General features: G+C 52.8%; 8 protein-coding genes across 8 annotated transcripts; 1 reads left to right on the top strand and 7 right to left on the bottom strand.

The window, feature by feature from the left end:
• Window positions 1-407: 407 nt before the first annotated feature.
• On the bottom strand, window positions 408-1,444 carry BO82DRAFT_2318 (uncharacterized protein). The gene has a single exon (XM_025630784.1). It carries the CDS (start codon window positions 1,069-1,071, stop codon window positions 517-519), a length of 555 nt encoding a protein of 184 aa, XP_025497268.1. The 5' UTR covers window positions 1,072-1,444; the 3' UTR covers window positions 408-516.
• Window positions 1,445-1,817: 373 nt separating this feature from the next.
• On the bottom strand, window positions 1,818-2,576 carry BO82DRAFT_241731 (endo alpha-1,4 polygalactosaminidase; the record flags this gene model as incomplete). The annotated part of the gene is made up of 1 exon (XM_025630793.1): window positions 1,818-2,576. A coding segment is annotated over one exon (759 nt), but the record flags the coding sequence as incomplete, so codon positions are not given.
• Window positions 2,577-5,267: 2,691 nt separating this feature from the next.
• Window positions 5,268-6,820, bottom strand: BO82DRAFT_349599 (uncharacterized protein). The gene is made up of 2 exons (XM_025633910.1): window positions 6,277-6,820; window positions 5,268-6,207 (listed from the first exon to the last, which is right to left on the bottom strand). Exons 1-2 carry the CDS (start codon window positions 6,347-6,349, stop codon window positions 5,540-5,542), a joined length of 741 nt encoding a protein of 246 aa, XP_025497270.1. The 5' UTR covers window positions 6,350-6,820; the 3' UTR covers window positions 5,268-5,539.
• Window positions 6,821-7,112: 292 nt separating this feature from the next.
• BO82DRAFT_349600 (GNAT family N-acetyltransferase) lies at window positions 7,113-8,933 on the bottom strand. Its single transcript, XM_025633911.1, has 3 exons — window positions 8,456-8,933; window positions 7,681-8,244; window positions 7,113-7,593 (listed from the first exon to the last, which is right to left on the bottom strand). Exons 1-3 carry the CDS (start codon window positions 8,567-8,569, stop codon window positions 7,555-7,557), a joined length of 717 nt encoding a protein of 238 aa, XP_025497271.1. The 5' UTR covers window positions 8,570-8,933; the 3' UTR covers window positions 7,113-7,554.
• A 642-nt stretch (window positions 8,934-9,575) lies between these two features.
• BO82DRAFT_2655 (arrestin C-terminal domain-containing protein) lies at window positions 9,576-12,678 on the bottom strand. Its single transcript, XM_025630950.1, has 3 exons — window positions 11,567-12,678; window positions 10,435-11,501; window positions 9,576-10,381 (listed from the first exon to the last, which is right to left on the bottom strand). Exons 1-3 carry the CDS (start codon window positions 12,342-12,344, stop codon window positions 9,743-9,745), a joined length of 2,484 nt encoding a protein of 827 aa, XP_025497272.1. The 5' UTR covers window positions 12,345-12,678; the 3' UTR covers window positions 9,576-9,742.
• A 951-nt stretch (window positions 12,679-13,629) lies between these two features.
• On the bottom strand, window positions 13,630-14,669 carry BO82DRAFT_349603 (uncharacterized protein; the record flags this gene model as incomplete). The annotated part of the gene is made up of 1 exon (XM_025633912.1): window positions 13,630-14,669. A coding segment is annotated over exon 1 (352 nt), but the record flags the coding sequence as incomplete, so codon positions are not given.
• A 1,194-nt stretch (window positions 14,670-15,863) lies between these two features.
• BO82DRAFT_397003 (uncharacterized protein) lies at window positions 15,864-16,959 on the bottom strand (the record flags this gene model as incomplete). Its single annotated transcript, XM_025638886.1, has 3 exons — window positions 15,864-16,658; window positions 16,713-16,838; window positions 16,891-16,959. The coding sequence occupies 3 exons, from the start codon at window positions 16,957-16,959 to the stop codon at window positions 15,864-15,866; spliced, it is 990 nt and encodes a 329-aa protein (XP_025497274.1).
• Window positions 16,960-18,575: 1,616 nt separating this feature from the next.
• BO82DRAFT_370359 (uncharacterized protein) lies at window positions 18,576-22,907 on the top strand (the record flags this gene model as incomplete). The annotated part of the gene is made up of 7 exons (XM_025637206.1): window positions 18,576-18,956; window positions 19,054-19,158; window positions 19,226-19,873; window positions 19,927-20,059; window positions 20,112-20,264; window positions 21,312-21,322; window positions 21,702-22,907. The coding sequence occupies 7 exons, from the start codon at window positions 18,576-18,578 to the stop codon at window positions 22,905-22,907; spliced, it is 2,637 nt and encodes an 878-aa protein (XP_025497275.1).
• Between the last annotated feature and the right edge of the window lie 106 nt (window positions 22,908-23,013).

Consider the following 23,013-nt stretch of genomic DNA (forward strand, 5'->3'; position numbering starts at 1 on the left):
TTTCTCATTGGAGATGCGCGGCCTCCCATCAGAGAGGAAGTACGACCTGCTTATGCCATAACACTAATGATCGACGTTTTATACAGCCACGGACAGACAAATGGAGGATGTGAATTAGAGCACCAGGTGATGCGAGATGATTGGCCATTGTTGTCCTTGTCCCCACCCAAGCACAATGCAAGTGTGAAACACCGCAAGTGATTACTCTCTCGACAACATGCTCGATACTGAAAGAGTGTTGTTCTACCTTGTTCGAGAAGTAATATTGGGAGGGTGGTTGTGATGGACTCTTAGGCATTTTCGATCGCAAGAAGACCCAGCGGTTCTTGGGCACGGTCGCCGACTTTTCTGCGACGGCCGAAGGTTCTCGACCAAACGTTGGACAGCAGGGGGCAGGCACTGTTTTCCATGGGACTATTGTTCCGTTCCACGAAGTTACCAGATCCTTTCCCGGTACATGCGTGTAAGCCAAGCAGCATGGCCTAGCACTCGTCGCTCAAGTAGTGAGCACAGCAGTCATGCACTGTCCTTAGGAAAGACAAACATCGACTCTTGTCGACAATGTACTTTTGACAAGAAGTGACATGCCATCTGGAGCATGGAAATCTTTACCGGTCTAATAGTTCGAGCGCTCTTGGGATCTTTCCTAGAGCATTTGATTGACAGGTGTGGGGACGTTCGATTTGTGAGGCGATAAGAAAGAATGTTGTGGACAATAGCGATGCGGATACTATTTCCTTCGAGCGCTGATGGGTCCGCAGATTTTAGTGCGTCTAGGGAGCCGTGTCCGAGCAACATGGGGTCTACTGTAGACCGTTGAGAAACGATCTGCGGTTTTGAGCTATGGAGTATATAATATCGGGTCGGCGCTGGTGCAGTGACAGTAAGAGTCACTCGCAATGTCTGATTTCCACGGTCGACGATGGTCAACGGTGGCTCAGCTAGGTGGTTACATGGAATAAAGGGAGAGGGAGGCGATTGTTCTATTGGTTTGTTGATTGACGACTGCGTCGGTGATGGTGTCCAGATCGGTTCGCGGCTGGTCCAGGGATATCTGGCCGTAGTTTCCATTCGCCACGGTCAGCGATCGCTCCGCTTTGCAAACAATCGGGGGACAGGAAAGAGGTAGCATCTGTTGTTCCGATTGTTTTGTTGATCTTTAACGAGGTTGAGCGACGATGAGTTCGATGGAACTCATGGAGTGTGTCTCGGTTTGTGGCTGTGCCTTGGCTGCAGCACGATCAGCATGGGAATATTGTCGGATGGATGGATGTTCAGGCACCTTATCGCTCATTTTCTCATCTTCTCGTTGTAAGATGAACGCACATCAACGGCGACGATGGGGAAGAATGGTGGTGCTGCACTTGATGTGGGGGGAAAGTCCGCGTCTCGATGATGAAGCAGGGAGAAGAGGGAAAGTGCAGAGGGTCGGCTGCGCAGTCAACCACAGCACCTGCCTAGTTATTTCTCGGGGCGATTATTAGAGATGCTAAGCTTTTACAACCACACTTGCTACTATGAATTCTACTACAGTCTCTGCCATGAAAGTTCTAGTTTCCAATATATATAGTTATCACAAGCCCCGTCACTTCACTCTGCGATTTCCACTACAATCTTGCTACAACCATGCTTCACCCCTACAGCATGAACTCCACCGTAAAACGCATCTCCCATCTCCGGCATCAAGCCCATGGCATAAGAGTATTGTCCACAAAATCCCCCGAATCGAAAGCGTTGCACCGCAACTCCACATACAAAAGTATTCACCCAGAAAGAATATCCCTAACGAAAGACACCAGATCATATCCCTCCTCCTGCTAACAAACCTCCACCCAAGCATCAAGATTAATATTCTTAATGACCGTCGAAAACCCGCCGGCCCCCTCCCCCGCACAAACCTTCTCCCTCTGCGCCCCCGCCACCGCCACCCGACTCACCACCTCCTCGCCCTTGGGATACTCGATATGAAAAACTGGCTTCCCCTGGGCCACAAACGGGGCGTAGGTCCCACACTCTTCCATCTCAACGCACTGCTCGTTGACACACCACTGCATATCCCCGATGACCTCCGAAATAATCCCGCCGGCGTTCTTCAGCCCCACCGACAGGCCGCGGGCATGGGCTTGCGCCGCCAACCATTCCACGAACTCGACCGCGTCGGAGGCCGTCAGCCCCAGCCCGTTGTCGTTGTCGTAGCCGTCCACGTTGTCGGGGTCGACGCCGTCGCACCCCTTCTGGACGGCGAGGTCCAGCCGGGCGGCGAGGGCGCTGCGCACGTCCGCGGACCGGATGTCGAGCCATTTCTCGTCGGGCCAGCCATCTAGAATATTGCCGAGGGCGGCAGCCGGGAAGGCGTCTTTGTCTGGGCGGTAGGCCTCGTAGCTGCCGGCGGAGAAGTAGCAGATTACTTTGCGGTGCTGGGCGTGGAGGTCGGCGATGGTGGCAGCGTCGTTGATCCAGAGGTCGATGTCGTAGACTTCCGTGGTGCTGTCGATGGTGCTGGGGTCGAGGGGGTCCGTCAAGATGATTTGCCAGGTTGTGCCGACTTGGGGTTGCCAGAGGGTGGTGGTGTTGTTGTTGTTGTTGTTGTTGTTGCTGCTGCTGCTGCTGCTGCTGCTGCTGCTGCTGCTGCTGATGCTGGAAGAGGAGGAAGAGGAGGTCACAGTGGAGCTGCTGGCAGTGGGAGTCACAGCGCTGGAGGGGGAGGGGATGGTAGTTGCGGTGAGGGTAGTAGGGGTAGTAGGGCTCGCATCCGAAGTGGTAGTGTGGTGAGGAGTCCTCCACTTCGAGGCCTCTCCGAGTCCCAGGAACAGACCCAAAGCCAGAAGAATGGATTGATAAAGGAACGACATGGTGAACCGTCAACGATCTCACCCGCTCTTGAATTTCTTGAGGTAAGGAACGAAACGGTGCGAAAGAAGAAAGGAGCGGCACGGATATCAAACCCGGGATTTTGTTTTGAAGGTGGTACAGAAAAGGAGTGTCACAGATATCAAATCTGGAATGTCGTGGATGAGAACCCTCCTCCCAACTTGGGGCAGGAAGTGTTCATACTTATACACCAGCAAGAAAAGAGGGGTCCCCCGTCCATGGCGTTACCGTAGTATTCACCGATTCACTCCCAGATGCGCCGGCCAGGACCAAGACCAAGACCAGCCCCAGTTTCACCATTCACCTTGGGGATGAATGAAGCCCGGCATGGTGAAAATAACGATGTGGCCCTTTTCTTGTCCACAAGAAAGCATCCTTGCAACTCCCCAGGTACCGGTACCTGCCAAGTCTGATTCCGTCCAACCACGAGCAAAGCACAATGGGTGGTGGGCTGTTTCAAAGTTGTCGAGGATTTCCTTTGATTGGCGGTGGCGTTCGAAATCAATAAAATTAATGAGATGCCAGGGTCCGACTTTCATTCTCCGATGCCTGGTAAGGCGGGGTCATCAATTTCTTTCTTTCTCCCGACAGGCAGGGTAGGATGGACCGAGAAGAAAGGGTCCAAATAACCACCAGGTAGCGGTACCCTGTACAGTACCTTGGCTTCTCGACCGTCAAGGCGCACCTCACAGTCGCATGGCTCAGGTACACCGTACAGCACCAACCACGATCTGGGACCGCCCGACTCCAGAGGGGCTCACTGTCAGATTCTCATCTCCTAATTTGTGGAGGCATCGCCTGATGCAGGGTCGTTGGCGAGAGAGGGGGGCGGAGAATTATCCGCTGTGGCTGACCGTCCAAGGGCGCTAATCGGAGGATTGAGGGTGAGATGCAGGCCTTCGATGCAATCCCCGGCGGGTAGAACGGGGCCACTGCAACTGGCCATGCTCGAGTCACCGTGTCGCGGGTGAAACTGTGTGACAAGCACATCCGCATTGAATTGTGGGTGGGTTTGGACATGTCAATTTGATGGATAGGGTTTGTTATTTGGTTGGACCAATGGCAGTGACTTCTAGCCGAATTCTTATACCAGACCGGGGTGGGCGATGAGATGAGCCCGATGACAAGCAGGGTCTTCGGACAGTGGGGCAAAGATGACCAACAGGGGGTCAGAGCTGAGGTGAGAGGGTTCTTGGCAATATGACAGCCGAAATGCCTAGGACGCCATGGCTGAGGGGTGAGAACGAATCGCAATCACGAACTCAACAAAGAATCCCCTCGTCGAGTTGGAGGAGCGATGCGAGATGGTAGACTGATCACCTCATGACCTGCTTCTGTCAGAGATTCGACAGGTAGGGACGAGGATCGTGACTCTCATTGAGCGATGCCATCAGATCAACCCTGCAATTTGTAAGAGCTTAGGCGTCATCACAGGGACTCAGGTCAGGGCTAGGGCCAGGACAAGGGTCCATCAGTAAGTACTGTACTACCTGCATATCACAAGGTGATGTACTACCTGCATATCACAAGGTGATGTACTACCCGCATATCACAAAGTACTGTACACTCCTCCGCAGGGTATCATACCAGCGACAACAAGATACCTCCACACAGGCCACTCGATCATGCCAGATCAATATATAAGCTCAAATGAGCCCGACAGCAAGACAACATAGAACCAATTAGCACAGTAACTATACGCTTGCTATGTCGAAAGCTAACTCAACTTACTAGTAGACCCAAGACTACCGCTACCATGTAAACATCACCCAGCATCCCAGTCCCACTCAACCCAGCCCATACACATGTATCCTAAGACCCGACCACAAGCCCAAACACCATCCACAATGAGTAAACCAAAACTCACACCGCTCCACCTTATTCCAGAACATCGAACATCAACTAACTCGGAACCAAGTGGGTACCCACCCACCCTCCATCCTCCACCCTGAAACCGATCTCAACCCGACACTCCGGATCAACAAAGAAGATTCCAAACAGGCCCATGCTTCAGGGGGGCCGATGATCGTTTGCCAGAGAGGACAATTCCGGAGTGTACGTGGCTGTGAAATAAGGGAGTCGTCGGTGGTGGGAATACTCGATTGTTTGAGAATCCCTTCGAAGGAATGGTCTTGGCCTGTTGAGGAGAGAAAAGATCCGATTGACTTCTTCTTGAAGTGGATTCCCAAGTACGTAAGACTCTGCAGCCGACGCCAATGTACTGTACTTACGCGATGAAGTAAGTTTGTGTAGATCGTCGCTGTAGGTTGCAGATCCAACTTCTAGCTCAATCAAACACAAAACACCATTCAGCAGGGACGAGCCATGACCTGCAGTCACCTAGATCTTCGTGTACATATACATGTAAAGAATATAGATCAATTGACGCCTTGCCAGGAAGGAAGCCAGAACTGATTGGAACTAAGTAGCTAAATACAACGATTGCTATAAACATATAACTCACGCCACAGTGACAATCATCAGCAACCCAATGCACTCAATAAATATAGTCAGTCATAATCATTACATGTCCCTAATAAGTACACCATCATAGACATTACCACTTCATACATAGCATAGTCATCCCCGATCACGGACCTCACACACTATACATTACCTTTTCGATTCTCAATCCCCCCAACCCCAAGCCCAGAGCAGGACCATCCCATCAAGCATGCAGTGTCAATCGGAACGTCTTCAAATCACGTGGCGAGGGCAGAACAATGATATGGTCCTCCGGGCTATCAGGGACATAGAACTCCTCGTCCTTCCAGGGCATATTCCACGACGGCGGGTGGATCGCCTGGGGCGCAGTACCCGTGCCCGTGCCCGCGGATCGAGTGCTCGTGCGCAGCCCGGCGACAGCGGCGACAGCGGCATGCCGAAGGGGTGAGGGCGGGGGTACGCGCTGGATGTCCGCCTCGGACATGGTGCGAACCGGACCCAACCGTGCTATCGGGCGCAGCGGGATTATTGGGCTCCCCGTTTTGGTGGACAACTGAGGATGGTTTGCTGCTGCTGGTGCGGTGTGGATGGTGGTCGTTGGGGAGTTGGTTGTCTTCTCGTGGAGGCTCATATATCCGTGCTGAGACATGCGCTGCGAGATTCGGCGGGGAGAGACATTGGATATGCGACGAGGGGAGGAGTTCTGTGGAGAGCCGTCTTGACGGCCAAGGTCGTCTAGGGACTTTGCGGCCTCTGGGTCAGAGGGGTCGCTTTCAGGTCTCCGGGCAGGAATCGGTTGGCGGTTGAACAGGGTTCGAAGGGTGACGCCCGGCCCGCGCTTGACTCGCAACACAACCCACGTTGTGAGAAGAACGCCTAGCATAAGGGCCGCTGTGCTCCATACCGGTAGTCAGTGCTTAAGGTTCGGAGCAATTCCTTCAGTCGATCAGTGCGGCTTACCCAAGAGACCCAGGGCCAGTCCGACCCGTCCTGATAGTGAGAGAGCATGGCTTCGTTTCTGGATGCTGCGCATAAATGGCTGGAAAAGAATGTGTGACAGACGCGTTCGTCGCGAGACCGAGGCAAAAGGCATTCGTAAGTGTCGTTAACCACCAGGGCTCAGTGTTCATTCATGAATCGCTCAAAACGAGTGGATATCTTCAGGATGAAGAAGGAAAGAAAAAGCCAACAGACCAGCTGCGCAGAGCAAGAAGAACGAGTTGAAGAGAAGCGTCAGTGGCTTGGACACTCGATCCAGCTTGATATATCACAGTATTTCAACCCAGCGAACGGCGGCAGGATATATCACGGTGCTTCGGTCTGAGTTAGCGAAGGTCAACAGGTCTCAGCAAAAGAGGGGGAAGGTTTGGCTTGAAACTGGGAAGTTGAGTTGCGTGGTATCATGTTGCAGAATTTACGTATCACTTTTAACCTTTGTGCATGTAATCAAGATGAGACAGTCGGCCTACGAAAAAGCCTTTTCTCGGCCCCTGACGTGGTCTAGGCCAGGCATTCGGTCCAAAGATAGTCAGAAGATGTACTACTGGGAGCTGGTGAAACGACGGATTGTGTCTGACTCGTATACTTTAGTATACTAACCCGGGGGCTCGGACCACCGGCAATGACGGCCATACGCAGTAACCCTGCAGATCCGATGGCTGAAGAAGCTACTTTGGGTGTCTATCAGGTTCTGTCAGAGTAATCTGTCAGTATATGACATATGATATGTGATGTTAGTTTCTATCATGTAGTGGTCAGCCATCGCACATGGTGTTGTGCAGAGAATCACACCGCCTGCAGTGGCAACCAAGTTTCAAGCGTGTAAACATACTGTAACTACCCCGGGTTTCGGTTTTGTCAGTGGCTCCCCGACCAAACGGTTCGCCGTTTTCACTAAAAAACCCAAGAAGGGGTTGCCCCATCGAAACGAATTCACATGGAACGAAAAGAAGGAGTTGAGACGATGCCGGTTCATGCAGTCTATGCCGGAAGCCTGGCACTAGACTAAGCTTCTTGAGTCAGACCAACAACTTTTGCGGTCGCAAAGCCACGTTCATGTCTCAGTTGAACAAGAACATGCGTTCGTTGATTAGTAGGCAGTGGTTCCATCCATAGTAATCTAGTTGCGTTTAGTACTGTACATAATACGATTTGTGCTGCGCCATCGCGTGTAAGATAAGCAAACGCTGTGGGTGTGGGTGGAATTCAACTCCGCCTCCTTGCCGTTGTCGCTTTTCTTCAATATTTCGACCTCGGCTTGCGCACCATACAATAGAGCTAGACATGAGATCAGCAGGCATAAACACACACACCCCACCACCGCCGATTCCGCCCCAATAATGGGACAATTGAATGTCCACTCACCATGCACACATCCTCCCCATCCCTACACTCCATCTCTTTTTTCATCTCGAATCCCATCTTCTCGTAAATCTGAACGTTGGGCTCATTCCGCGAGCTCTCCAGGTAGCATTTGACCCCCTCCTGGTCCGCCTTATCCGTCACTGCCTCAAAGAGCTTCCGACCAATACCTTTCCCCTGCGTGCCCGGCCGGACGGCCACGATATTACAGAAATAATACCCCTTGGGGTCGTCCCAGATCTGGCTCTGGGCCTCATGCTGACGGGCCTTCCAGATCCAATAGCGATTCGTGCGCAGCCCACCGCGGCCCCAATGGCGCAGGTTGTTCAATGCCTGGCGAGCAGTGAGCAACCACCCCTGCGACCAGGTATACCAGCTCTCGGGCTCCGAGGGTGAATGGGGCGGAAGCCAGCAGGAGACACCCACGACACGCGAGGTGGCCGTTCGGTCGCCGGTCGCATCGCCCGTGTCGTCATGCGCTGTCTCCTTGGCGACTTGAAAGATGGCGTTGTTGATGCCCCAACGGCATCGGACGGCGAGGGAGTCATGGTTTCGCTCTTTATTGAACTATTGTGCATTGGAGTGACCTCACCTGACGAGCAACGTTGGTCGGGGAGAAACCCCACGCGACCCGCGTCAGGAGGAGACCGATTAGCTTTGGTTGCTCTTTTTATTGGTTATCATTCCCAAAGATTATCCTCTGTGGGGGGGGGGTTGAAGAACCCTTGCGCATCAAAGTCAAGAAGGTAGGAGATGGGTCGGGGAAATGCAAACTTACGTTGGCAGCATCGAACACCCATTTGAAATATGGGTCCTCTGCGAAGGCCGATTGGATAATTTCGATAGCGTCGGGGATGTCGGCCTCTGTGAGGGGGACAACTTCAATAGCCATGTTAACGTTGGGTGCTTCCAAAGCTGCTTGCAGCGTAGAGTTCCGGTAATAGGTAAGCTTATGTAGGGATTGGGCAGAGGCGAGCCGAGGCGAGGTGATGATAGTTCAATGAATGAGCAAGAGAACGGATAGATTTGACTCAGCACCTGCAGCGCAGTAGAAAATCTGCAGACAACCAACGAACTACCTGGCTCGGTGTAACAATGCGCGCTTGCCCAATGTCTTGTGACCTGGACTCGACAGATTTGTGGTGCGCCTTTGAGATGGGAAGTTGTTCGAATCTCTGAATCTTTGCAAGATGGGAAAGAAAAGATCAATTGAATTTGAATAGAATGAAGAGGGAGGAAAAGATAGGAAGATAGATGGATGGATAGATGTACTGTACGAACAAGGCAGAATGACGGCAGAGGCCGATAAAAAAAAGGCCAGAACAGTTGGCGGCGGAAAGCGCCACAGATCGACCCAAAAAAGGCAGCTCCATGCGACTTGAGGTTAAATCCATGAATGTCCAAAGTCCCTCCTCCACCCGCACCTTCTGCGCCTTATCACCTGTCACGCCTGCGGCCTTGCTGCCTTGCTGCCTATATCGAAGCTAATTCATCTACGCATCTGCAAGCGCTTAATAGCACGACCAGTAGTCCTACTATGTCTGTAAGGGATCCCCATCGATTGGTCGGTGGGTCCAGGTTTTTACTATGTGTGAAGCCATGCAGAAGCCATGGAGAAATGTGTGATGCGTTGCGACGACAATAAGCCATCGCATCTTGTGTTCTTTCAGACCGAACTTCTGAAGGGTGGTATCTAAAAACAAATGTAATCATGCTGATAAAAGTGTTCATATGGTCAAGAAATTGATGATGAGAAAAAAAAAAAAAGAAAAGAAATGATCGCTCGAGGTAATGCAATCAAGGTAGTACAGGCGCCGACCATATATCCAGTCCATCTGCGCCCCTTCCCAGAAACTCAAAAGGTAAGCTTGACACATGTTCATCGTGGAAGTCACCTTACATGCCTCCATATGTGCAGAGGGTATCTTTCAGTGATTCGTCAACTCCAATCCTTTCCTGTAAGCTCGATAAGATAGACAAAAAAAAAGCATAAACGTCGTGAGGTCTATTCCAATGTCATCGGGACATAAAAGACCCAGCCTGTCAGGGGCTGGGAGGTAACTTTCTATTCCAGGCGCACCCAGTCGCGTGGAACGTCCATGCTGCGGTTCACACGGCCTCCAGGAGTCAGAGGTACATCGACACGCCCCAGGCCCCGATCGTCATCGGCGTGCTCCTCATAGAATGACAAGCGCGAGAAGTAATCCTGCAACACGGCCTCTCGATCATTGTCTCCAACGATGGTATTGTACTCTGGGGGAGGAGTGATGAGAGGCGGCGGTGGCTCGAGCTCCTCGAAGGCAGGAGGTGCAAAGGATGGCGCGCGGAGGAGATGCATGGGGCGCGGTGGGCGGTCGACCGGTTCATCGGCCAGATGCACCTGTGGTGGCCGAGTCAAGCCTCCGGAGCTGTTGGTGAAGCTTCTCGTAACGGCGCCTCCATTGGATCGCTCATCTCGGTCGGAGGAGGAAAGCGATTGTCGGCTGGAACCCGCCCGGTTAATCAGGGGTGCGCCAGGACAACCGCACTCGAACTCCTGTGCCTGTGGGGTTGGCTCCGACTCCGGCGAGGTGTATGCCGGAAGGTAGATGTTGGCCTGCGTGGCCTTGCACGATAGCAGGTGGAACGGAGAATCGATGGAGATTTCGAAGTGTCTCCGCTTGCCGGGGTCTCTCTCATCGACCTTGGAGAGGCGTAAAACAATCTGAATTGTATATTAGATTGCGAATATTGCCAATCAGCATGGAAATATCTTACCTTGATCCAGTGATTTATTTGAATATTCTCGTACGTAGTATCGAAGTGTAGTCGCTGAGACTCGTCCCGGTTGCGCATTTCTTGACAACTCGGCAACTGGACATTGAATTCCATCTCGGTCGGACCAACTCCTGAGTCGCTAGACAGATTGCCAAGAAGGTTGGTTCGGTTTCGATCCACCACCTCCTGACCCCGAGCAGCTGCTGCGCGCTGGTCCCAGTCAATGCCACCACCTGCTGTGACTCGCATCGAGCTTCCCGGATAGGTACTGGTGCTGGCAGAGTCGGCTCGTTTTTCAAACAGGAGAACTTTCTTCGCCGGTTGAAAACGATGCACACTTTTGTCTGCGGTCCAGTGTTGAATATTCTCCGTCACATAGACCTTGATCCGATGGCACTCGACTTTGGCCAGTGGAGTCAGCTTAAAAGCGATAGGGACTTGCGATCCTAGAGGGAATGATTTCCCGGAGATCACAATGTCATAGTGCAGCTGATCTTCCCAGTTTCGCGAAATTGCGATCGGTTCGACCTGCTCCAGCGAGCCTTCCGCCGGTGTGCGGATCACCGGAACCTCTAGGCTGCCCAGCAAATTGGGCCGGAAGGCACCGGCTCTTTCAACGATCGCCTCAAGGTCGTACTGAACGAATCCCAGGTCGGTCTTGATTGTCTCTGGGAGAGAACCATCGATCGGGAATTCGAAACTGTAGAGGTAATCGCCCACGGGGAACAGGCGGTAGTTGCGGGGCGGATGGACCGGCGGAGGTGGCGAATCATTCTTACCAAAACTCCGAGAGTGGTTGGAATTCAGGGATAGTCGCTTGAGGTCCTTGGCAGAAAACTGGCCGGTGTGGCTTAACGAGGTTGAGGATCCGGTCTTGGAGAGCAGCTCCCGAGTGATGAGTGTCGGACCCTCCTTGCCCGTCACAGAAGTTACCGGCTTAGCGTGCTGATAGAAATGCGCACCGTAATCATTCTGCATCAGTGCCGTATCGCCATGGTTGAAGTACATTACTCCATGTGTGACGAGGTCCTTTTTATCGTGAAAGTGAACTTTCTTGGGCGGGATACCTGTCAACGCAACAAGTTGTCAGTTGATCCGCGTAGGAATGAGAGACGAGGAGGGAAAGAGTTACCGTCTGGCCAATCGGTCTGCGCATGTCCACGGAAACAGATCGAGATCTTCTTCACCTTGACGCTTTTGGTGATTTTCAGATGCAACTGCCCGCGAAGAATGGCCGACTTCTTAGTACTGGGGTCATTCTGATCATATCCTTGCAGATATAGCACTGGCTCAGTGAGTGCAATGCCCACGGAAATCCCACTTCCTGTCGCGACTATCTTCTCGTTGCGCAGCGGAGGGAACGGCACGGCCGGATCGGAAGACGGGATGGAATGAGCGGAAGCCGGATAAGGTTGGGTGGACGAGACCGTGGAGGAAGAATGCGAGCGTAATCGGCCAACTCTTAGTCCCGAAGCGGTGAGCATTGTGGCATCGTTGGGATTCAAAACGAGCTCAGACACGGGGCGACGGGAATGCGTTTGAGTCATTGGAGGAGGAGGAGAAGGAGGAGGAGGAGGTAGAGGAGGGGAGGAAGCGGACGGTGGCGTAATGGAGGGCGCAGAGTGGATCAGGGACCCCAAGCGGAACAGACGCTTTGCGTTTTCCCGCGGACCCGCCAATTTCTTGAGGATCGAGGCGCGACGACGGAAGCCTCGTCTGGCCGGTGGTTGCCCGACAGTGGAACTAGTATCGCTAGCAAGTGTCGATGTCTCGAGTGAAAGCCGCCGATCGGATCTCACGTGAAACGGAGTTGACTCGGACACTCCGTCGGGGAATTGAGTATTTGTACCACCGGGACTAGTAACCGACCCCAGAAGAACCTGTGGGAGAGGAGAAACGTGAGCCGTCATTGTTGTGCACAAGAACAACGCCAATCAACAGGCTGCATTCTTTGTGGTTGTGTAAGGCGCAAGCAGGTTTGAGATGATGAGTGATGGGTAGGCCAAGATCTTGCGACAATCGAATCGTGGCTTTCAATATGTGTAGAGGAGGGTGGAAGAAATGTGCCTCTTCCAAATGGGTAGTGGCGGAAGACGGAAGTATGGAGAGAGTGAGGGAGGGAGAGAAGGAACAAGAAGGACAGGATGCACACTGAAGTGTGAATTGGAAGAAGAGGAGGAAGAATGTAGCAGGAGGCAAAAGGGTAAAGCGAAAAAGAGAGAAGTAAGCACGTTTTGACTCTGGAAAAAGAAAAGGGACTTACTCTTTAAAGAGAGGGAGAAAAAGGCAATATACTAGTCAAATCCCAGCAACAGCAGTGAGGATTATAGGATAGGGAAAATTAGAATTAGTCGCAGAGCCAGTGTTTGACGCACAGAGCCAATGCACGTAGTCGTGCGACCAGTGGATATTGGGGTCTCTTTTTTTGGCTTTTTTTTTTCTGCCTCGCACTCGTCAAAAATAATAATAATCAATTCGTTTGGGGCGTTGTCTCCTTTCGGGGGAGTGGTCGTTTGGGATCTTTTCTAGGTTCGGGCGATGATCGACACGCCGGCAAGGAGCGATGTGTTGATGTGTCGATGTGTCTCTTTGCAAATCGTGGTTGGTACACGCACACCGCAGCCGCAATCAATAGTAAGGTAGTGAATGGATCGGAGATTCGATGGGCACGGATACGAAATCTTGGGGAGGTGGAACGTGGAGAGAGTGCGAAAATAAAAGGAGCCCCCAAGAAGAATGAAGAAAGGGTCTCAACCGCTTTCAGCAAGTGAAGACAGGCAGGACAAGGCCAGAAGCGCCGAGAATGATAATAATGCGGGGGTGCGACGGGGGTCGAGAGGGCAGTGATCAGAAATAGTGCAATAGTACAATAGTGCAATGGTATAATATCGCCTCGCCTCGTCGTCGTCGTTCGGTCAGCGCGAGGATCAATGACAAAATACGACAAGTCCAGAATGAGGCGGTGCGGGTAACGTTCCTTGGGCACAAGATCCTTATTAAATAAATTTGACCAAGTAGACAGAGACAGACCATCTGTCCAGAAGAACGATGACGCGGAGGAGAAAAAAACTGGTAGGCTCAAGTCCTATCCGGTGATCCGCATTACTAGACCTGAGACTTGCCTGAACTGGTTGGGAGGCTTTTTTTTTCTCTCTTTACGTCTCGTTTAGTAGGTCTCCAACGGATACATCAACTTGAACCATGAATTCACAATTCTTCATGCACTTCCGCCAGCTCCACGGCCAGAGCATCGGTAGCATGTTTCAATCAGCTGATGCGGGAGGCTGTAGTACTGTGGTGCACTGTACCTCCTCGTTCCCCCGGATCGACCTCGTATCTTACTCTACTTCTTGGACAACAAATACGCTCTGTCGGGTTACGTGGTAAGATGACTGACTGACTGACTGACTGACTGATGCTTCATGTGAATGGCAAGAGAGGGGAAAGCCGAGTTTCGGGGGTCTCCTCACGTATGCGACTACTACACCTACTAGTGGGTGAGGTCTCGAACCACATGCATGAAGCGGCAGTGACGTCTGACGTCCATCTGTTTCAGTGTCTATAGACACTGACACTGACACTAATCACTAGTCAAGTTACTCATAACTTGACTAAGGAAGTGACTGACTATCGCGACCACTGGAGTCAATCTGATGCCCAGCTTACCTGGAAGCCTAGTCTAGCCCAGTAGTGTTGACGGGTAGTCCGGCACAGCCTTCCACCCGGCCAAGCACGGTCAGCATAAGATGACCACTTAATGCTCGCTCTTTGACTTCATCATCAGAAGGCAGAAAAGCCAATCCCTGTTGTGCCGCTTCATGGTGGGCAGGTAGATCCACATGCCCGGATACACGAGTACTTTGTGATTTGAGGAGCGGCTGAGGATCGTTGAAAAAGGTGCTGCCTGACTGCCTGAAAGGGCTTGAGAGCGAAGAATGAATGAGAAAAGAAGAAAGAGGGAGAACAATGTGTCTGATTGTCAATGCGGGGGATCCTTGGCTGGCAGGAGCAGGGCGGTGTGGTGATATCATCGGGTCGGGCGGCAGTGGGGAGAAGATGAGAAGATCCTCAGTACGTGATCCTCAGTACGTGCACTTCTTGCCTTTCCACCTGCCCTGGCCCCCTCCCCGCCCTCACACCTCGCTCTATCGCTCCTCATCCTCCAGTGTAATGCAATGGGTGTTCGTACAAGTGGAATGAGGCATATGGGTTGAAAGATTCCATTCCGTTGGGTTGTTTTTGGCTATTACCGAAGATCGCTTCCGACCGAGGAGACGATGAAGAAGTCTATTTGAAGATCCATGGTCTGACCCCCGGCAATACTTCCGCTCTCCGACTTCGCAATAGCTGAACAACAGTGCCGTCGCCACCATCCCTGCCCTCCTTCTGGCAAAGCCGAACCCTACCGAGCCGTGATTACCGGTAAATTGTGTATACTCAACAACTCTACTACCCCTACATCTTTGATCGGATGGTCGGCTCAAAAACGGCAAGATATTTATCCCCGCAAGTTCACACATGTCAATCCCGGTGGAGATGACGGCAAGACGTCTGTCGTCTGTGGCTTGACATGCACGTATGAGTTGACAATATGCTATCGCGATCGGCCCAGCCGCTCCATTCCACCTACTTCCATAAAAAAAACATCAACATGACATGGTGGGATTCTTATCAGCCGTCGCGTGGTTCAAGATGTGTTGTCCGTTGCAACGACAATTCCTATAGGCCGATAGGTCATGACATCATCGCCGCCATCACCATCATCATCACCTTGTAACCATGAGGTGGCTGATATTCTGACTTCAAATGTCCCTGTGGGTGTGTGGATAGCCGGGTACGGCACTTGGTACATTCTTGAGGAGACTACAGCTAGCAAAGATTTTCGACATAATTGGTCAGAGTTTCTGCTTTAGGGAACGCCCGCACCATTGAAATGATTGCCGAACGGAGAACCAGTTCGTAGCATTCCCCCGTAGTCTATTTAGGAACCAAGCATTGCTTAGCTGCATACCAAGACCACCGAAGACGCAGCAAAGCCAATCCACCTGGGGCGTGGAGCATCGGGCTGTCAATTTGGAACGGAGATTAGCTTTTGCGCCCACCTCAGACGTACCTTGCGTCATCGCGGAGTCAGTAGTGAGGACCGTCAGGTAGGTACCGGGCCCCCTTACAGGGTGGATCACTTTACTACCGATTGGCTGTTCGGTAGGAGACAGCAATGGACCTGACACTTCGGATGGGTTCCAGCCGGGGTAATGAGTAAGGGTTTGGGACTGGAGAACAGACTCCGTTCGGCTTAGCTTATTACCCGAATTTGTAGGGGACGCTCCTAAATAAAACTCTCTGTACTTCGTGATCCCAACGCACAGTGTCGTCACCCATGAATCGCATCCCGAGCCGTACGTATCCAGCGGCCACTGCCCAGGTGATCATGTAAACCAGCTATCGTCAAGTTCGTTGATATCCACTAAACCATCACCCTCCAGTAAATTCGGGTCCCCGGTACCGTCTCCTCCGAAGGTATCATTCTCCATGAATAAATCATCGAAGCTGGACTCTCCCGGTCCCATAACATCTTCGAGGGTTCCCCCACCTTGGCCGTCCAACTGTTGTCCCGTCAGACTGCCAACCTGGGTAGAGAACGCCTCAGCTTTCTGCAGTTCCAAGTCAAACGCATCTCCACCCGTAGGCACAGCAGTGTTCAAGCTATCAGTGCCCACTAAGCCAGCCGCGGTGTTGCTAGACGTATCGTTGCCTTCATTGCCCGAACCGGCAGGAACCAGGTGGGAGCCGGCGAGAAAATCATCATTGCCAACTGCGTCATCGCCAAAGTCAAGATTCAGGTCGAAATCGTTGGGCCCGGGATTGTTGTTGAGCATTGAGTCGAAGTTGAGTTCGTCCGGGCCGGTGAAAGGTTGTCCGGAGACGGCAGGGACAGTAGCTCTGTTGTCGGTTTGGTCTTCCTTGACCGGTTGATCAGCCGAGCCTTGTTTTACGACATCCTGCTCAATCTGCGGCTTCAATGCAGGCTCAACTTCTGCGGGTTCGGCTTTTATTGTGTCTGCATTCGTGGCTACGGCGGGGGTTTCCTGAGGCTGGGGAGCCGTTTCTGGCTCTGGCTTCACGGCCGCATCCTCCATCACGGAGTCCTGGGCAGAATGGAGTGCAGCTTTTCGCGCTTTGATTGCCTCATAGTCTCGCTCCAAGAACGCCTTGGCAATATACTGCTCGGAGTCAGTCCAAACTCAGGCACCGAACAAGATGGCAATGGTTCTTACTATCTGCTCCGATAGGCTGTCCAAAGCGGTCTGGAACTGCTCGTGAGCGACGGGGATTGAGCGTTTGAGCTGTGCCCTGTACTGCATCTTCTCATGCGAGTTGAAGAACCGGGCCGTATCGATGAGCTATGAGTTGTCAGAGGTCACTTGGACGAGAAACAACTGGGCTCGGATGTACTACCGTCTGGTTCACCGTGGATGTTAATACATCCAGGGATTTGGGGTTTGCAAAATTGGTCGCGGCCATGATTACGCTGCTGTTTGCGACCTATTCGTGCTAGTAAGAAAGCTGTTGACAATAGACCACGCTGACTTGTTGATGTGTCGAGGTCAGTTGGGATGTGTGATGGGCCGCGATAGAACACGATCTGAAACCACTACGAGATGTGATTCAGCCGGGGACTTTTGGCGACGCCGTGAGGGATTATACTCCCTGTACGGCGGGCCCGAGAGCCAATTGAATGACTTGGACCGAGGTCCGCGTGGAAGTGACAGGGAAGAGGAGGGGGGGGGGAGGAGTCAAGGGAGGAGACTAAGAATAGAAACCAAGAGAATTCCAGAGGCGTCACTGCAGATGATATGGTATCTTCAGGTAAGATCGGAAGAGAACTAAGGAAGGTGATAGCACTTTTGCAAGGAGGAGTAGGCGCAAGCCCGGGGGAGGAGGTGTAAAGCGGAGGAGGGCAGAGTGGAGGAAGAAGCTAAGAATGATGATGGGCAAGTTAAGCGCCTAAGAGTGAGTTAGCCGGCCTGCGGTAGAGCCGTAGAGGACAAAAAAAGGCGAGGGCCCCGTCACAAGGAGACTAACGCAGGGAGGCTTAGCGCGCCCCTCACCCCAGCTCGGAGCGGCTCTACCTTACAGCCAGACCAGACCAGTTGACTTCCAAGGTTGCCTTGCTACCTTAGACTAACTTAAGGTACAGTCAACTTACTGACTGACTGACTGTACTGTACGTACCGTGGTCGACTCCCAGGACAGACTACCACTCTCCACTGGACCAGTTGAACGACTGTATGTACATACATACCACTTACAGTACGTACCCCATCCCATCCATTCATTCCAAACACTCTCCTCGTTTTGTTCTCCATCCATCCAAACTTCCCGTCAGCTCAGATCATCGCAGCTTTCCCTCTGCTTTTCCCCTGTCTGTCTGTCTGGTCGACTGTCTCTCTTCTTCCTCTTTTCCTCTGATTTTCCTTCTTCCTTTTCATCCACTTTCCTCTTCCACCTGTCCTTGCTGTCTCTCTTCCCTTTTGTCTCAGTGTTTCTTTTCCTTTCCTTATTTTTCATTTGATTTCTGCCTTCTTCCAGCTGTCAGCTTTCCCTCCTCTTCTCCATTCCTCATTCCCCGTCAGCTGTCATTCGGGAGCTTAAAGCTGTTTCCACCACTTTTGACCGACTCACTGCCTGGTTGGGGTCGTGGTTGAGAAAACCGTCTCCGGTCTCACTTATTTGCTTTTCAGCATCGTCTAGTCCATCACGACACCTCTCATCTTCGTTTCACTAGCACGGCAATCGTCCAATTCAACATCAGTTGCTCGTACTTTGTGCTTGTCTTTGGATGATCTAGTTTAGCGCCTGTCCGTCCTCGTTTACCACCACTCTGTCCTGGACCTTTTCGATCAACATCCACCACAGCCAACGTCGAAACCCACCCCCCGCGTCTGCTGCCGCCTTCGCCTACTCTAATTTTGACTGCGTAACGCCCTGCATCGTCCCGTCACCGAGAAATTGCATATTCATTCTCCCTGGTTTCGTCAAACGCTTTTCATCGACTGTTCCGCCTTGCAGCTCTGCATTTGTTTGTTCCGTGATCCTCTCTCGTCCCATCTCGTGACTCTCCCCCCCCCCCGTCAACAATGGCCGACAACGTCTCCGCTGCGACCGCTACCACCCTCCCCCCTCCTCCCCAATCTTCCACTGTTGCCTCCAACCAGCAGTACGATGCGTCTCAGGGCAACGGTCAAGCCAATCCTTCCCACATGCCACCACCTCCCCGCCCGCCCGTGGTAATCCCTCAAAACACCAATCCGATCCCGACCGCTATCACATCGCCGATGTCTGGCAATATGATGTCTCCGACCAGCGCTGGTGGCTTTGTGCGTCGGGCAGCCCCTGAGCCAAACAAGAGGGCCCTTTATGTCGGTGGCCTTGATCCTCGAGTGACTGAGGATATCTTGAAACAAATCTTTGAGACTACCGGTCATGTTGTTAGCGTCAAGATCATCCCCGACAAGAACGTATGTATTTTTCCCCCCACACCGTCACTGACCTCTGGCATTCTTAATGCCCCACTATTTATTGAAGCACGCTCATCCTCCCTACTGACAGTCACAGAAGTTCAACAGCAAGGGTAACAACTACGGCTTTGTCGAGTTTGATGACCCCGGTGCTGCTGAGAGAGCTATGCAGACACTCAACGGGCGCCGTATCCATCAGTCGGTATGTACACCTAGGCTTGTTTGGTGTTGGTTCGACAGGTACTGAATCAATATTGTCTCTTTTACAGGAGATTCGTGTCAACTGGGCCTACCAATCCAACACTACGAACAAGGAGGACACCTCGGGCCATTTTCACGTCTTCGTTGGTGATCTGAGCAATGAAGTCAACGACGAGGTGCTGATGCAGGCCTTCTCTGCCTTCGGCTCCGTGTCGGAGGCTCGCGTCATGTGGGATATGAAAACTGGTCGCTCCCGAGGCTATGGGTTTGTTGCATTCCGTGACCGCTCCGATGCCGACAAGGCTTTGAACTCCATGGATGGAGAATGGCTGGGCTCTCGTGCGATCCGTTGCAACTGGGCCAACCAGAAGGGCCAACCTTCGATCTCTCAGCAGCAGGCCATGGCCGCAATGGGCATGACGCCTGCTACGCAATATGGCCACCACAACTTTCCTACGCACGGCATTCAGAGCTACGACATGGTCGTCTCACAGACCCCGCAGTGGCAGACCACGTGCTACGTGGGCAACTTGACCCCTTACACCACGCAGAATGACCTGGTGCCACTCTTCCAGAACTTCGGCTACGTGCTCGAGACTCGTCTGCAGGCGGACCGTGGATTTGCATTCATCAAGATGGACTCGCATGAAAATGCTGCCATGGCTATCTGTCAACTCAATGGTTACAACGTCAACGGACGCCCTCTGAAGTGCAGCGTATGTCCTCCTCACTCCCTGTGTCTTAGTTTCGTTGCTAATTGACCATATAGTGGGGCAAGGATCGTCCCCCTACTGGCCAATTCGACAACTTCTCTGGCCAGCAGGCCAGCTCACCTTTCAACTCTAGTCCCACTCCGTACTTTCCTCAGTACGGCGGTCCTGGGGGACCCATGACCCCTCAAGGTAGCTCGTTTGCGCCCTAGTGTGGGGTTTCCCGCTAACTCTCTGGCTCCAGGCCCCAACCCAGCCGGTAGAGGATGGGACCAATCCGGAATGGGTGCTCAAGGCTATGGCCAAGTTCCTGGTAACGCAGGATACGGCCGCGGCCAAGGTGCCCCAGCCTCTGGGTGGAACCAGCCAAACAACGCCAATTTTGGCAATGGCTTCGGTGGCTATCAAGCGTAGCCTGTTCTCGATATATGCTGTCGCCTGCCCCGCAAGCACTGGTAGTCGGCGGTCTGTACCGGCAAAAGCGTTAAGCATCAGCCCCTTTCTTTCCTTCCTCCCTTCTCTCTAATACTTTACATTTCAGCTGTTTCTGTCTTTCCATCATTTAACATTGCTTTTCTTTTTCTCTCTTCTCTTCTCTTCTTTCTTTTCTTCATGACTGCCCCTTACAAGGTGGATTCTAAAGCGCATCTCCCATTCTCCATTCTTCTTTTTGAAATGAAATTTGTGTGTTATCGTACACCCAATACCCCAACTCCGCTTTGTTGACTCAAGTTTCCATATGCTGTCTTCTTTGAACGAATGCGCGCAACTTTGATCAAAGGCTAAGCTTCTTGGGCTTCTCACTTAAGCGTTCTGCGGACTAAACTAAAAGTACTGACCATTCTCATTCTATTCCTGACATTTTCTCTTTGGTCTACGATTGAATAAATAGCTCGCTGGTGTCGTACGATAAGTATGTATTAAGCACAGCCTGTTGAGGACTGGTATCCTCTGCTTTCGGGCTGTGAGAATCATGGCTTTCTGCTTTCTTCTGTTATTTGTCCACGGGAAGCGAGGGCTTTCCCTGCGATTCTGAGAGTCGCCATTTGAGCATCGTTGCTCTTCGATTTATACCGGGTTTCTTCTTTTCTGCTCGTCGATTTGTACTCGTCTGGCCGGGTTGGTCGGCACAGTCCTTCCAGTTTGTGATACCATTATCTGTTCAGGTGACTTTCTTTCCAGTCCAAAATCCAACTTCGGGCTCTTGGTATTCTGAAACCGTGCCCACATGATTTTCCAGTCTGGAGCCCATGCTGATGTTGTTGGGATTTGTTTCTATTTCCTGATCCTTCTTGGAGTAATGGTTGGGTTTGCCCGCAGTTTACGTAATTGTAGGTGTCTGCATGGTATGGTGATTTTAGAATTCATTATGAGCAGTCCAAGAACAGGTAAGCCTCTGTCTGTATCCACCTGGGCTTTGGATGCTTACCGTGGGTCGCTAAAGCATTAGTTGTTGTGGGTAAATATGAGTATGTAAATTGCAAGAAGTTGATGCTAAAATAGAACCCCCCGAACGGGCTGCGGGGGAGGAAGGAAACCGACTGGGGCGGCAGGGCAGCTGCTCAGGTACCGTACCGTACCTAACTTGGAAGTAATCCATCCGCCCACCGCCTGGACCCTTTTCTGCTTGGCCGATCGATCGATGCCTTGCGGCCCCCTCTTCCTCTCCCTCTCCCTCTCCCTCACTCTCTGCTCTACGTCTTCCCTTTCCACTTCCTCCTTCTCCCCCTCCCTTTCCTACGAATCCTTGCACCACAGCTGATGAACAACCTCGCCGACTTTCCTACCGGGACACTGGATGTGGGCATGCTAAAGATTGGTTAGTCGCGCCCAGCCTGCGCCAATGGAAGATGCAGGCAATCGCAGCGGTGCGGCACTCTCGCTGGACGACAATGATCGGCTCGCAGGGCGCATGCGCTCGGGAAGCGCAAGCAGCGGCCACAAGCGCAACACCTCCGGCTCCTTACTGTCCCGATTATCCTTCCTGCGAATGATCCAGGCGACTCAGAACACGGCCGAGCGAAGCCATTCGGGCCTCGAGCGCGATGACGGCGACGAACTCAGCTCCGGCTTACGGGGCGGGCGGGCCATGTCCAATGCAATCCAGCAGCATCGGCGGACGCGTCGGAGACGGGGCTCGCTACGCAAGACGGCTCTCCTGGGCACCCGACTCGACTACCGAGACAAGAAGACCGCAAGGGTCCCGGCCGATGTCCTGCGAGGGGACGGCAGTGGGAGCGAACCCCGACCGGGACCGACCCCCTTACCCGCCTCCCCCTCCTCCTCTTCCACAAACCCCCGAATGCGATATCTAGCCGACTCTGTGTCGCGCACCGACGATGAAAACACGCCGCTCAGGACCCTCGGCTCCCAACACGGAGATGAGACGGATACTGCATGGACGCTGATGGATGCACCGCAACGCGCCCGGGCGGCCGGGCCGGCGGCGGCGTCGACGACGACGCATCGCATGTCCATCCCGGCGAAAAACAACCTCCTTGGGGTCGGCGATGAGATGATGACGACTGACGACGAAGAAATCATCTCCTTCCCGCGCGCCAGCAGCACTAGTCCCGCATTGCATTCGTCCTCCGCCACCAGCGGCGCGACGGGCCTGCGCCTGCCCTCTGCCTCGTCGCCCTCCGATACCTACTACGCTCTGCAGACGGACCCGACGTACCGGGCTCTGCACCGGGCCAAGTCGCCGCTGGCCACGCACGCGGTGGATATGGCTGCCAGCTCGCAGCTGGTGTGGGACTACTCGGAGACCGAGTGGTGGGGGTGGATCATCCTGATTGTGACGTGGCTGGTGTTCGTCGTGGGGATGGGGAGCTGCTTCGGGGTCTGGAGCTGGGCGTGGGATGTTGGGGAGACGCCGTATGCGCCGCCGGAGCTGGAGGATGATCCCACCCTGCCGATCGTCGGGTATTATCCGGCTTTGATCATCCTGACCGCGGTCATGTCGTGGGTGTGGGTGGTTGTCGCCTGGGTGGGGATGAAGTACTTCAAGCATGCGAACATCTCCGGGGAGGACGTCTGACGTTGTCTCTTGTGTTGTGATTCTTCGGTGGTCTTTGGCTCATACGTGAGCCGCTTTTTTGGGTCTGTACTGTACATAGTTTTCGTGTCGATGGTCTCCGTCTTAG

The sequence above is a fragment of the Aspergillus uvarum genome (assembly GCF_003184745.1).
Source record: "Aspergillus uvarum CBS 121591 unplaced genomic scaffold BO82scaffold_1, whole genome shotgun sequence".
NCBI classification, from domain to species: Eukaryota; Fungi; Ascomycota; class Eurotiomycetes; order Eurotiales; family Aspergillaceae; genus Aspergillus; species Aspergillus uvarum.